This window comes from Cyclopterus lumpus, chromosome 3, assembly GCF_009769545.1.
Source record: "Cyclopterus lumpus isolate fCycLum1 chromosome 3, fCycLum1.pri, whole genome shotgun sequence".
NCBI lineage: Eukaryota > Metazoa > Chordata > Actinopteri > Perciformes > Cyclopteridae > Cyclopterus > Cyclopterus lumpus.
The window spans coordinates 1,004,630-1,020,138 of NC_046968.1; the positions used below are offsets into that span (position 1 = coordinate 1,004,630).

The 15,509-nt window shown below is 41.9% G+C and overlaps 1 protein-coding gene across 1 annotated transcript; it reads right to left on the reverse strand.

Annotated features, from left to right (window-relative positions):
• Positions 1-766: 766 nt before the first annotated feature.
• On the reverse strand, positions 767-14,377 carry si:cabz01068815.1. The gene is made up of 6 exons (XM_034529447.1): positions 14,081-14,377; positions 11,173-11,214; positions 10,700-11,083; positions 3,166-3,282; positions 2,116-2,206; positions 767-2,035 (listed from the first exon to the last, which is right to left on the reverse strand). Exons 2-6 carry the CDS (start codon positions 11,210-11,212, stop codon positions 1,657-1,659), a joined length of 1,011 nt encoding a protein of 336 aa, XP_034385338.1. The 5' UTR covers positions 11,213-11,214; positions 14,081-14,377; the 3' UTR covers positions 767-1,656.
• Between the last annotated feature and the right edge of the window lie 1,132 nt (positions 14,378-15,509).

Sequence of the window (15,509 nt, forward strand, 5' to 3'; positions counted from 1 at the left end):
AAACAATAGTAATGAGCTCTGCAGCAGAAGTGGAATGTAGTTGACTAGAGGGAGCTGACAGAGTTCACCACAGAACAAGACTGGCAGTGACTGATGAGTGGACATGAGGCCCACCACCTGAATGTGACATAGGGTCAGGGCTCTCTGATTCTTTCCTTTTTTTCACTGCCCTGGTTGTTATCAGTACAACTTTTTAAAGAAAGTAGACATGCGATAGATTAAAATCCTTAAATACATAGACACAGAAACAGTCAGAGATAGATCACCATGCGGCTGATCTATCTCTGCAACTCTTAGTTGCTTAAGCAGCCGTTTTGGTCTCAGTCGACTAAGATTTATTTTATAAAGTCAAGGACAGCCCTAGAATTATTCCTTTATCAGTTTGGGATAATGCTTACTCCCCGACTGAGTGTTAGATGAGACAATCTATATCTCTATTCTGTCTCTGTTACAACTAAAGACATAAAGACTGAAGACCTAACGCTGCCAAATGAACACACGGTATCTCATTTGATTAAAAGGTACACAAATAGAACCGTTTGTGTTTCTATGGGGAGGTCTAGGGTTTAATTCCTTGACATCAACATTGTCTCCATCCACTCAACACATCTTCAGCTACAGCGCAGGTTGTTAGACACCGTCAGTGAGCACAGGTTTGAGTTCAGGTCCCCAACCTCACGGTCACTGAATCTCCTCTCTACATTCTTCATGTGCATGTTGGACTGACCTGCTTCTAGTGACACATCATCGACACATGAGGTTTATTCCCATCTAGAGCCTGCAGTAAAAGCCATTGGTTTATTATTTCAGTTACATATCCACTTTGAACCACACATGTTGATTGGGCCCAAAGTGTTGTAGTATGACGTGGCCCAGAACAACACAACACCATAAAGGTAAGGTATAAAGTAAACAATTAAAATATGTCTCACATCAAATTCACACACCATGACCTTAAACCTCCCCCACACACCTTCACCCACATAGTTAGCTACCGCGTCAGCTAGAATCTAATTATGTACAAAATGCTGGTATATTATGAATATCAAATTACTTTTATCATTTAAAATTCCTTATTTATTTATTTTTTTTAAACATAACATTGCATGTAAATACACAGTTCATCATGTCGTATTTTAGTTTTAGCCAAAGGAATAATAAAGCTCAACGGGTATTTCCCTTTAACATTGTGCCTACATTCAAACTAATGGATGTTTTGGATCCTTGGACCCTTCCAGTGAATGTGGACATAACGTTTTCAGTGATTGATTAGATTGCATAATCTGTTGGACTGTCGGGCGTCAGCAGCTGTTACAGACCTAAAGCTTTGTAACTTTGTCCATCCGGGGAGAGGGATCCTCCTCTGTTGCTCTCCTGAAGGTTTCTTCCCTTTTTTCCCTGTCAAAGGTTATTTTTGGGGAGTTTTTCCTGATTCGATGTGAGGTCAAAGGTCAGGGATGTTGTATGTGTACAGATTGTAAAGCCCTCTGAGGCAAATTTGTAATTTGTGATATTGGGCTATACAAAATAAACTGAATCGAATTGAATTGAATAACTTCACGGTATTAGCAGTCCATCAATGTTGAACATACATCACAAGGTGGAGCAGTGGGTGGTGAATCGGAATAACTGTTGCTTCTAGCGGTGCATGCTGAGTTACAGGCTTCCATTATTCACACCTGCTGTTAGAATCTTCACTGCCTCATCAGGCTCCAGCTCAGCAGCTGGCAGCTCCTCCCGGTTCTCCTCCTGATCCAGCTCCTGTTTCTCCTCCTCTGCTGCAGGATCTGCGTACAGGCAGGACGTGTTGCCGTCTTTCCATGTGACCACGATGTTTCCTGCTTTGAGCTCGCTCACCTCCCCATTGTTTCCTGCTTTGAGCTCGCTCACCTCCCCATTGTTTCCTGTCATCCTGTCAAGTGACGGTGATGGTTTGCAGCTGCTGTCATCTCTGAGTGGTGAAATGATCTGCAGCTCCTCACCTTTCTGAGCAAGAGCAGCAGCTGCCTTGTACTTTGCTATCTTCTTTCTGTTCCTACGGGAAAAGAAACAAACTATGTCACTCAGCAGTCTTTAAAATATTCATACTATACAAGTGAAAATGTCATTGCATACTTGTTGGCCATGGCTCCCATTCCCAGCAGCAGAAAACCAACCAGAAGGCAGACGAAGGCCAGTCCCAGCAGCACAAACGTCCATGTGGTGGCTGTAACAGGAAGAAGACTGCTAAACATACAGCTCATATAAAGATAATAGTATAGCATTTAACAATGAATATTATAAAATGCCAAGAGGCTGCCAGAGGCTATTACTAGATGTATCCTGCTTGTGGTTTCTGGAGTATCCTGGTGATGTGTTACTCATGTAAGTGTCTTATCTGTGTCTCAGAAACCTGGAGATGCTACATGGAGCTGTGATAGAAACCAGGTCAAATTCTAACTTTAGAAATGAACAATATGTAAAGATATTCTGAATGTTATATAGATGAGATGGACATTATGTAATTCAAAGAATTTCTAACAAGGTAACAGAACCAGAAGTTGTTCTGAGCCGCCATATTGACGGCCGTCCCAAAGCTCTTATTTCTGCTCTGAGGATCGAGGAGGGAGGAGGGAGGAGGGAGGAGGGATCTCTGAGGAGCCATGAGCGAGGTTGCACAAGAGTAGGCTTCCAGGAAGTTTTTTAGGGGCTGACACGATCAGTTATTTGATTGGACGCTGCAGCGGATCATTGGAGTTTCATAGTGAAAAGACGGATCACAGCTTAAACTATGATTCAACATATAAAATAAAATATATATGTATATATGAAAATGTTTCTGATGCTTAAATCTGTTTTCATTTGTGTGGAATGGGATCATTGTTGTTCCTTGTAGCCATTGGTTGAAAATAACATCCATTCCAACTGCAGTTCTCCCCAACCAAAGGCAGCAATGAGCCATCTCAGCTCGACACAATGAGACGAAAAAGACACCACACCACAAAGATTGACGCTTTCTCACAAGTGTTTTCAAATTCTGCTCAGCTGCACTTTCAAGGACTCATATGACCTCCACCAAGGAGCTCATGTTTTCTGTTTGGTTTATTGGTCTGTTTGTCAGCAAAATAAAAATAAATAACTGGCACAATTGTCATGAACCTTTGTGGACGGAGCAGCAACACTTACGGTCCTCAGAGCGATAGTACCAGCGGAGGTATTCTCTCTGTTCTTCCGTCATGGCCGCCGCATCGCCTGTCTGCTTCTCTGCAGCCTCTTCTGGATCATCAGATGCCCTCCTGGATCCTGGAAGCAAAGCATCACTGTTTGTTACAGACCATATGACACATATTATACTAAAACTAAATGTTATTATCACCAGTCTTTTGCCTACAAAAACTTTAGATCAACAAAGTAAATTCACTGATTATTTGCATAATGTCTACACACTATGTGAATTCAACAGTTTCTGTCAAAACAGCTTCAGTTTCATATTTTGTAAACAATTTCTTTCAATATCATTCAACAGTAAATTAGAACCTTTCACCATGTCTTCAGACCTTCAAAGACCAAGTTGAAGTCAAAGTCAAGCTTAAAATCATTTTCATCATTTGATACCATTTATACCAATGATTTCAAATCATCCTTCAGGCAAATGAGCCGATTACAAGTGCCCTTGTCTGCAACTTGGTCTGCAACTTGGTCTGCATTTATTTCTATTCCTACACAGGGGAAGAACATCTAGCTGTAAACACGACACTATCTCTCACTCTCACCACTTCGTGTTGATTCCTGCTGTTATCGATAGCCTAAAAGAGACCGTGTTTAAACCGGCTCAGCAGCAGACAGACAGTTAAGAGACCAGCTGGTGAACATTGAGCTTGTTTTGTTAGACCTTAGTGCTGATAAAGGACTCATCTCTGTACTGGTCTTGTTAGACCTTAGTGTTGATAAAGGACTCATCTCTGTACTGGTCTTGTTAGACCTTAGTGCTGATAAAGGACTCATCTCTGTACTGGTCTTGTTAGACCTTAGTGTTTATAAAGGACTCATCTCTGTACTGGTCTTGTTAGACCTTAGTGCTGATAAAGGACTCATCTCTGTACTGGTCTTGTTAGACCTTAGTGCTGATAAATGACTCATCTCTGTACTGGTCTTGTTAGACCTTAGTGTTGATAAAGGACTCATCTCTGTACTGGTCTTGTTAGACCTTAGTGCTGATAAAGGACTCATCTCTGTACTGGTCTTGTTAGACCTTAGTGTTGATAAAGGACTCATCTCTGTACTGGTCTTGTTAGACCTTAGTGCTGATAAAGGACTCATCTCTGTACTGGTCTTGTTAGACCTTAGTGCTGATAAAGGACTCATCTCTGTACTGGTCTTGTTAGACCGTAGTGCTGATAAAGGACTCATCTCTGTACTGGTCTTGTTAGACCTTAGTGCTGATAAAGGACTCATCTCTGTACTGGTCTTGTTAGACCTTAGTGCTGATAAAGGACTCATCTCTGTACTGGTCTTGTTAGACCTTAGTGCTGATAAAGGACTCATCTCTGTACTGGTATTATTAGACCTTAGTGCTGCGTTCGACACCATTTATCATGACATCCTATTACAGAGACTGGATCATTATCAGGAAACACTGCATAAACTTTTATTGCTATGCAGACGATAATCAATTATATCTATCGATCAAACCAGAGGAGACCAACCAGCTCGCTAAAATTCAAGAATGTCTTAAAGACATAAAAACATGGATGACCTCCAACTTCCTGATGTTAAACTCAGACAAAACTGAAGTTATTTTAATTCAATTCAATTCAATTCAGTTTATTTTGTATAGCCCAATATCACAAATTACAAATTTGCCTCAGAGGGCTTTACAATCTGTACACATACGACATCCCTGTCCCAGGACCTCACATCGAATCAGGAAAAACTCCCCAAAAATAACCTTTCACAGGGAAAAAAGGGAAGAAACCTTCAGGAGAGCAACAGAGGAGGATCCCTCTCCCCGGATGGACAGAAGCAATAGATGTCATGTGTACAGAATGAACAGCATTTACAAAGTTACATAAACACATTACATGAATATGACAATGTATGAATGGAACTCCAATTCATGAAACAGAAGGAGGTAGAGAGGAGGGGGCGGGGCATCAGCAGGGCCAACGCGGGAGGCCGGCTCACCAGACATCAGACACCTCCAGGTCCAATGGACCCTATGAGACGTGAAGTCACAACGACTCCGGGGAGGAAGCAGAGTTAATAAGGTGCAATGGAGAGATGTAAATGTATCCATAAGGAGAGAGAGAAGAGGAGAGAGGTGCTCAGTGTATCCTAAAACATCCCCCAGCAGCCTATAAGCCTATAGCAGCATATCAAGGGGCTCGACCAGGGCAAACCTGATTCAGCCCTAACTATAAGCACTATCAAACAGGAAAGTCTTAAGTCTATTCTTGAATGAGGTGACTGTGTCTGCCTCCCGGACTGAAAGTGGAAGCTGGTTCCATAAAAGAGGAGCTTGATAACTGAAGGCTCTTGCTCCCATCCTACTTTTTAGGACTCTAGGAACCACAAGTAGCCCCGCATTTAGTGAGCGCAGCTCTCTAGTGGGGCAATATGGTACTACAAGCTCCTTAAGATATGATGGTGCATCACCAATCAAGGCTTTGTAGGTGAGGAGAAGAATTTTAAATGTGATTCTTGATTTTACAGGGACCCAGTGCAGAGCAGCTAATACAGGAGTCATGTGATCTCTTTTCTTAGTTTTTGTGAGTACACGAGCTGCAGCATTCTGGATCAACTGGAGGGATTTAAGAGACTTATTAGAGCAGCCTGATAATAAGGAGTTGCAGTAATCTAGTCTGGAAGTAACAAACGCGTGAACCAGCTTTTCTGCATCTTTTTGAGACAAGATGTGCCTGATTTTTGAAATGTTACGTAGATGAAAAAATGCAGTCCTTGAGATTTGCTTAACATGGGAGTTAAAGGACAAGTCCTGATCCAAGATAACTAGAGATTCTTTACAGTGGTGTTGGATGCGAGGGAAATGCCATCTACAGAAACCACATCACCAGATAATTGATCTCTGAGGTGTTCAGGGCCAGTAAAATAACTTCAGTTTTGTCTGAGTTTAACATCAGGAAGTTGCAGGTCATCCATGTTTTTATGTCTTTAAGACATTCTTGAATTTTAGCGAGCTGGTTGGTCTCCTCTGGTTTGATCGATAGATATAATTGAGTATCGTCTGCATAGCAATGAAAGTTTATGCAGTGTTTCCTGATAATATTGCCCAAAGGAAGCATCTATAAGGTAAATAAAATTGGTCCAAGCACAGAACCTTGTGGAACTCCGTGATTAACGTTGGTGGTCATTGAGGCTTCATCGTTTACAAATACAAATTGAGATCGATCTGATAAATAGGATTTAAACCAACTTAGTGCGGTACCTGAAATGCCAATCGACTGATCCAGTCTCTGTAATAAGATGTCATGATCAATGGTGTCGAACGCAGCACTAAGGTCTAATATTACCAGTACAGAGATGAGTCCTTTATCTGATGCAATTAGGAGGTCATTTGTAATTTTCACCAGTGCTGTCTCTGTGCTGTGGTGTTTTCTAAATCCTGACTGAAACTCCTCAAATAAACTATTCTGATGTAGAAAATCACACAACTGATTTGCGACTACTTTCTCAAGGATCTTAGAGAGGAAGGGAAGGTTAGAGATCGGTCTGTAGTTAGCCAACACCTCTGGATTAAGAGTGGGCTTTTTCAGGAGGGGTTTAATTACAGCTACTTTGAAGGAATGTGTTACATGGCCTGTTAGCAAAGACACATTAACAATATCCAGCAGAGAGGTGCCAATTAAAGGCAACACGTCTTAAAGCAGCCTCGTTGGGATGGGGTCTAAGAGACAGGTAGACGGTTTAGAAGTAGAAACCGTTGAGGACAATTGGTCTAGGTTAATGGGAGAAAAGCTATCCAAATATACACCTGGGCATACAGCCGTTTCCAAGGCCACTCCTCTTGATGACAGATCGGCAGTAGTTAAGGGCAAGAGAGCATCAATCTTGCCTCTAATAGTTAAAATCTTTTCATTGAAGAAGTTCATGAAGTCATTACTACTGAGGTCTATAGGAATACACGGCTCCACAGAGCTGTGACTCTCTGTCAGCCTGGCTACAGTGCTAAAGAGAACCCTGGGGTTGTTCTTATTTTTCTCTATTACTGATGAGTAATAGGCTGCTCTGGCATTACGGAGAGCCTTTTTATATGTTTTAAGACTATCTCGCCAAACTAAGCGTGATTCTTCCAGATTGGTGGAACGCCATATGCTTTCAAGCTTTCGTGAAGTTTGCTTTAGGTCGCGGGTCTGAGGGTTCTACCAGGGAGCAAACCTCCTTTGCCTCACTGTCTTTTTCTTCAGTGGGGCTATCAAGTCTAGTGTCATTCTCAGTGAGCCTGTAGCACTATCGACAAGATGATCAATCTGGGACGGACTAAAGTTAGCACAGGAGTCCTCCGTCACATTGAGACGTGGTATTGAATCAAATGCAGAAGGAATCGCTTCTATAAATTTAGCTACAGCACTGTCAGTTAGACATCTGGTGTAGAAACTTTTGACTAACGGTGTACACTCTGGGAGTATAAACTCAAAAGTTATGAGGTAATGGTCTGACAGAAGAGGGTTCTGTGGGAAGACCTCCAAATGCTCAATGTCAATGCCATATGTAAGAACAAGGTGGAGGGTGTGGCCAAAGCAGTGAGTGGGTTTCTGTACTCTGACAGAAGCCAATCGAGTCCAACAATGAGATAAATGCAGTACTAAGGCAATCATTGTCAATATCCACATGAATATTAAAATCTCCTACAATAATAACCTTATCAGTTTTAAGGACTAAACTTGATAAACACTCAGAAAATTCAGATATAAATTCTGAATATGGACCTGGTGGCCGGTACAGTATAACAAATAGAATTGGCTGTAATGTTTTACAGGTTGGATGTGAAAGACTAAGAACAAGGCTTTCAAATGAGTTGTAGTTTAGTTTAGGTTTAGGATTCATTAATAGGCTTGAGTCAAAGATGGCTGCTACTCCACCTCCTCGGCCGGTGCCTCGAGGAATGTGAGTATTAATATGACTTGGAGGAGTTGATTCATTTAGGTTGACATATTCTTCATGCCTCAGCCAGGTTTCAGTAAGACACAATAAATCAATGTGATTGTCTGATATTAAATCATTTACTAATACAGCTTTAGATGACAGAGATCTAATATTTAGGAGTCCACATTTAATTATCCTGTTTTGTTGCACTGTTGCACTAGTGATGTTAACCTTTATGAGGTTATTTTGTATGACTCCTCTTCTGGTTACTTTTGATTTAATTAATTTAAGTGGCCGTGGGACAGACACAGTCTCTATAGAGTTAAGGTTAAGGGTGGGTAACTGCTCGAATGGAAGTGCAGAGAAGGGTGGAAGACTACAACTCTGCTTCTGCTTCCTGATCTGAACTCTGGGTCATGGATTAAGTCCGCTAATCAACTTCGCCATGTTCGCAGAAATGAGATGCGCTCCATCCCAAGTGGGATGAATGCCGTCTCGACTCATCAGATCAGGCTTTCCCCAGAAAGTCTTCCAGTTATCTATGTAGCCCACATTGTTTGCTGGGCACCACCTGGACAACCAGCGGTTGAATGACGACATGCGGCTATACATGTCATCATTGATCAGATTGGGGAGAGGGCCAGAGAAAACTACGGTGTCCGACATTGTCTTGGCATAAGTACACACCGATTCCACATTAATTTTAGTGACCTCCGACCGCCGCAGTCGGGAGTCATTATCGCCGGCGTGTATTATAATCTTACTGTAACTACGCTCATCTTTAGCCAGCAGTTTTAAACAAGATTCAATGTCGCCCGCTCTGGCCCCCGGGATGCATATGACTTTGGTCCCTGGCTTCCCTATCTTCACGTTTCTGACTATGGAGCTACCTATAACCAGAGTGGGTTTCTCAGCGGGTGCGTCGCTGAGTGGGGAAAACTGGTTCGAAACGTGAAGAGGTTGGCGGTGCTCAGTGGGCTTCTGTTTAGACTTAAAACCTCTTCGAACAGTCACCCAGCCATCCGGCTGCTCGGGGGCTGCCGGGGGACAGCTAACAGAGGCTAAAGCTAAAGGCCCCGCGCCGGCTATGGGGGGTGGCGAGCTAGCGTAACTGTCTGAGCTTCGATGGTGCGGAGCCGTGCATCTAACCCACTTAGAACTGCCTCCAACCTAGCAAATGAACTACACTTGTTGCATGTACCGTTATCATTAAGAGAGGCGGAGGAATAGCTATACATGAGACACTCTGAGCAAGAGGGAGCGGGAGGGGGAGAAGAAAACATCGCGAGCTGCTAAGCTGGCAACCGGAAGTGATGCAATACGCTTACCGGAAGAGAGAGAGCGATGCGTTCAGGAACCTGCAATTTTACTGGCCCTGAACACCTCAGAGATCAATTATCTGGTGATGTGGTTTCTGTAGATGGCATTGCCCTGGCATCCAACACCACTGTAAAGAATCTCTAGTTATCTTTGACCAAGACTTGTCCTTTAACTCCATGTTAAGCAAATCTCAAGGATTGCATTTTCATCTATGTAACATTTCAAAAATCAGGCACATCTTGTCTCAAAAAGATGCAGAACAGCTGGTTCACGCGTTTGTTACTTCCAGACTAGATTACTGCAACTCCTTATTATCAAGCTGCTCTAATAAGTCTCTTAAGTTCCTCCAGTTGATCCAGAATGCTGCAGCTCGTGTACTCACAAAAACTAAGAAAAGAGATCACATGACTCCTGTATTAGCTACTTGTGGTTCCTAGAGTCCTAAAAAGTAGGATGGGAGCCAGAGCCTTCAGTTATCAAGCTCCTCTTTTATGGAACCAGCTTCCACTTTCAGTCCTGGAGGCAGACACAGTCACCTCATTTAAGAATAGACTTAAGACTTTCCTCTTTAATAGTTAGGACTGAATCAGGTTTGCCCTGGTCCAGCCCCTTGATATGCTGCTATAGGCTTATAGGCTGCTGGGGGATGTTTTAGGATACACTGAGCACCTATCTCCTCTTCTCTCTCTCCTTATGGATGAATTTACATCTCTCCATTGCAACTTATTAACTCTGCTTCCTCCCCGGAGTCGTTGTGACTTCACGTCTCATAGGGTCCATTGGACCTGGAGGTGTCTGTTGCTGGTGAACCGGCCTCCCATTGGCCCTGCTGATGCCCCGCCCCCCCTCCTCTCTACCTCCTTCTGTTTCATGGATTGGAGTTCCATTCATACATTGTCATATTCATGTAATGTGTTTATGTAACTCTGTAACTCTGTTCATCTGGTCACATGACATCTATTCATCTGTCCATCCGGGGAGAGGGATCCTCCTCTGTTGCTCTCCTGAAGGTTTCTTCCATTTTTTCCCTGTGAAAGGTTATTTTTGGGGAGTTTTTCCTGATCCGATGTGAGGTCAAAGGTCAGGGATGTCGTATGTATACAGATTGTAAAGCCCTCTGAGGATAATTTCTAATTTGTGATATTGGGCTATATAAAATAAACTGAATTGAATTGAATGTCTCTAACTCCCTTCAGTCGGGAAACCTTTAATACAAATATGGAATATAGAAATCAAATGTGGATTCAGTGCCTGCCAGACACCAACCTCTCTGTTCCTTTGCTCCTCACTGACTTACTGAGCTTTTCCTGGCAGATGTCCCCCTCATCCAGAGATTTCCACTTTGAGAGTTTGCTGTCATGGGTGAGAACCAGACGGCGGCCATCTACTGACAGCAGCATCGACGTGTTCCTGCTGATCAGTCGGCCCCTGTCACAGGCCCACAATGTCGCTGTCGCATCTGTCTCCGACCCCCGGCAGGGCCGAGTCTGGACAGGCTCTCTCTGCAGGGCTGACAAACATCTGGACGACATAACACACATCAGCATGCCCCGATCAATCCAGATCCACTGCTGGGACTCTGAATCCAGGTTGCAGTTCTTCAGCAGGACTTCAGCTGTAGATGCTGATTCCTCCAGACACAGGCTGCTCTGGGTGTTGTGGATCATGAACGCCCTGGCCCCTGTGGGTGTTGAGAGAGGGACAGGTTTAGATTCATTGTTGGTAAGTACAAATCAGATTGAAATGTGTCTGAATGACGCATTGACTTACCTAACAGGAGAGGAAACAATAAGATCCACGCACCAAACATGTCTGAAGAGGATGGAGCATTGTTTTTAGAAATCTAGGACATTTCCAGCTTTTCATTAAAAGCCTTTCCTGAGGAAAGTGGCTTAATTTTCTACTCGGTGACATGATGGCAGGAGATTTTCTCTTTGGGAGATTAACTACATTAACTAAATCAAACTGAAAGAATACAAGTCAGGTGCAAATGGTTGACCTCAGACTGAAACCGGTTCACTGGTTGTCTGTGAACTGTAGAGGTGAGTCTGAATACTTTGACATTATTTCCAGGTCTCGCTCCAGACTACATCAGTTAGCTTCTTACAGTTTACATGTACACGATTTCATACAATTGAGTGCCTGTCGGTCTGGTGTTCCACGCATGTCCCGATCTCAGCGGCTTGACCACAGTGCAGTCTGAGGACCTGTTCATTGAATCAGTTATTCTACTGCCGTCTGCATGCTTTATGTGTTTCCTTTCCCAGACTATTACTATATCAGACAATATGAAAACACATCACTTCATAACATACTGCATTATGCTATTCCACCATAATACTGTACTGTACTGTGTCATATCATATCATGATAGCATCCTCTAACACGGAAGAGCATAGCAAGCAAACAACAACAACAACAACAAGAGCGACTTTAAAAATGTAATCCATTATAATTACTAATTACCTGTCAAAAATGTATTCAGTAACCTTATCCAAGTATCTCTATAGAAAAGTAATATAATCTGATTGCTTTACCTCAATACTAAATATTCAAATAAAGACAAGTGAAAAGAAAAGGATTTTGTAGGTGTAAGACGGCAGGTAACTGGGAGTCTTGCATAAGGACCCGGACCAGAGGGGCAGAGGCCCAGTCCCAGACCTAATCCCAGTCTCCACCTTGACGGACTCACGGACTTTGAGGCACGCTCCCCAAAGTCTGAGGGTTTATAGTTCTGTCCCCCTGTCAAATCGAGTGTTTGAGGACTCTCTCACTGACATTTTGAGCCCTTTGCCCAAGTAAATTACCCACAATTCAGAGCAATGTGACGTTAAACACGGGGTAACCAGTGGAAAAAGAAAAAGAAAAGAGGACGGCTCATGTGTGTTCAGCCTGGTGGATTACATTTACACAACATGAAGGATTACAGATGGGACATAAAAACATGAAATCTGATATATATATATATGACCCTAATGAGGATAAGCGGTATTGAAAATGGATGGATGGATATATATATATATATATATATTCCAATGTGTAAAAAATATTAAATACACAATTGTATTCAATATTTTCTGACTATGTCATGGTAACGTGATAAGTCGAGCCCTTCCAGTCTCTCAGGAGTACTGTACGAGTACTCTCACCATGTACCAGGTGACGTCAATAAATATTGTGTATAATTGTGAGTATTTATTTTTACTCCCTAGATTCCATGTCAGTGAGAGAGTCCCTCAAACACTCAAAGATTTGACGGCCACAGAACTAAACCCTGACCAGTTTTACGTGAGTCCTTGAAGGTGGAGAGAAGCTCACCTGGGCCAGTAATGAAAGGTACTGGTACATGTATTGAGCAATATTTCTTTATATTGTGTAATTTAATGTGTAATCTTTAATGTGTAATCTTTAATGTGTAATCTTTTTTTAGGGTTAGGGTAATCCACCAAAATCAAAGTAAATACTTTGGACCACTTTTGGGTTTTATTCTGTTGGGCGAGGCTCAGTCCTGAGGAGACTCTTCGAAGGACAAAGAAAGTCTGAACCCGACACGCCAACCACTGTTTTCCCAGACTTATTTCATTTTAGTGTGCCTTTTAACTAATCAAGAGAATGGGCCATTTTAAATGTGGGGCTTGGTGCTGTGCTGAAGGGGGGACCAAGTGGTAGTTTGAGTCACCTTAGCTTGCTGTGACTAGTCACATTTGATTTGGTTTGTGTGCAGTTGTAGGTTATTCATAATTTGCCTACATAGTTTGTGAAGATTTCCTATCTGTATGCATAACTCTACAGGTGAATAACATCACAGTCCAGTTTAAGTTCTGCCTTCTGCCGGTGAAAATGCCGTCATCCTCCAAGCTCGAATCATTTGTCACTTTAGTGTTACTGACTTTGAACTGCAGCAGCAGCACCCAGTTAAATGACAGGGCCGAAGAGAATATACATTTTCCTTTTACATTTGCAGCTTCTATTGAGGTTGAATAAAGCTTCTGATGTCCTCACCCTAAAACGATTGGGGAAAATATGATTTATTGTCATTGTGGTTATATACATGTAATTAATGGTGCTTTTTGATTGCTGCTAGATCTACCCATTAATACAAGTGTTTGTCTCCATTTGTAATGTTTGACTGTAGTGGAAAGGTTTTTTTTAATAGCTAAACGACCCAAACTATGGATTGAAGAAGAATATTTGTTCTATGTTTTTTTATTATATTTTGACTTTTGGACTCAGTCGACTACAGAGAAGACTGAGTGCCCTTGTTGCTCGCTGTGTGTTTGAGAGAAAGGAGGGGAAGAGTAGTGTAGTCTAGCTAGTCATCACCATTTTTACCAAACATATCTGGAATCTGTCTTTCTTTCTGCATCTGTAACCTTTTTTTAAGTATGCAATGCTGTTCCATGTAATCCATCACTGCCCAAGCTGAGCTCACCACATCACACCATCCCATACCAACGACATACACTGCACCCCATGTTGAGTGTGAAGCAACAAGAAATCACCAATGAAACACTATTTATCTGCTGTGACATCACATGACCCCACAAAGGTAGAGAGCACCAGGTTAACATGCTGTGACTGAAACCACAACAGTACAGCTTCACAAAAGTATTTCTACATACAAAGTGCAACTCATTAATCCCGAACTACATTAATAGTCATTTGAATGTGTACTCACTTCTATGATCTGTAGCTGAGATGAGAAGAAGAGAACTTCTGACTGCTGCAAGTTAGATTAAAAAAAGGCTTTCCAAAGTTCACGGGGAGGAGCCTGAAACACTAAACGTGACAAACTGCCATCATAAGCACAGATTATACTGGACATGAAATGTTCTTCTTATTTATTGAGGAAAGTGTTGCCTGACAGGAACCAAAGCTGTGAAGTGGTCTCATGTAGAACGCAGGCATTTATGTCCTCTGTGAACTGATCACTTTTATGTATTTATAGCATCTTCATGTGATATTTAAAGAGAGCTCACAAAGGAACTGTGTAGCATTTAAAACAAAGTTCAGTGTCAGGTCTTTGACCCGTTACGTGGTTACTGTTTAGACAGCTCTGCAGTAACCTTGTCTCTTCTGTTTACGAGGTAAAGTGACTCATCGGTCACACACACTCGGAGTGCTGTGACATTTGGTTGTTAAAGAGTTTTACTTTACTTTTTCATAGCAGAGGTGTGGAGGGGTAAATGACCGCTCTGCCACTGAAGGAATGAGAAGGAAGTTTTAATATCTGAAGTTTGATCTGGTACATTTACTCAAGTGTACGACTGTATACTTTTGAATTACTTGTACTTTGAGTCTATTCTTCTCATGCCACATTCTACTTCTACTCCCCTATATTTATCTGACATCTTTAGTAACAGGGGACTTCATAATTTAGATTAATACACCCACATAGTGCATTAAGTATAATTTATCAGCCAAATGAACTGAATTGTTTACGTCGTATAATGAACATTGTCAGTTTAGGGGTATTACCTTATCTCATTGGTCGACTTGTTAATGCAAATGTATTCTGATACGTGAGAGTGGATTATTGATGCTGCTTCAACACTTTGTCTGTGTTAGTGTTACATTGAATGAAGATGTGCAGTTCAAATCTGCTCACTTAAATGTCAGCTTGTTCCATTATCCAACTTGAATAATGAAAATTGTATCAAGGAAGTCAAGAGCTGGAAAAAGAGACATCTCTCCTTCAAAGTAAAAGCTGTTTGCTTCAGAAATACATTTCAGAACAGTTACAATAAAAAAACTAAACAAATAGTCTAAATAATTAGCATTAAGTCATAACTCTGCCACTTTCCCAAGACTGGTCGTCAATAAATTTGCCAATGGGCACGGACACTTGAATTATCTCTATGTAATGCTTCATTATATTATCAATTTCTTTATTTAATTAATTAAGGCTTCTTAAGCAGTACGGGTGAATGATAGGCTATAGTGTTGAGACGTGTGATGAGTTGAAAGATTTGATTTACTTTGAACTTTGATTTTATGGCTGGTTCTGCTTGTCACGGTTCTGTGGCAGAGCAGAGCCTCAAAAGACGAGGTGAGGGAGAAGACAAGGTCTTACAGGCACAAAGGTCATACACAGGGGGTCAACCAGA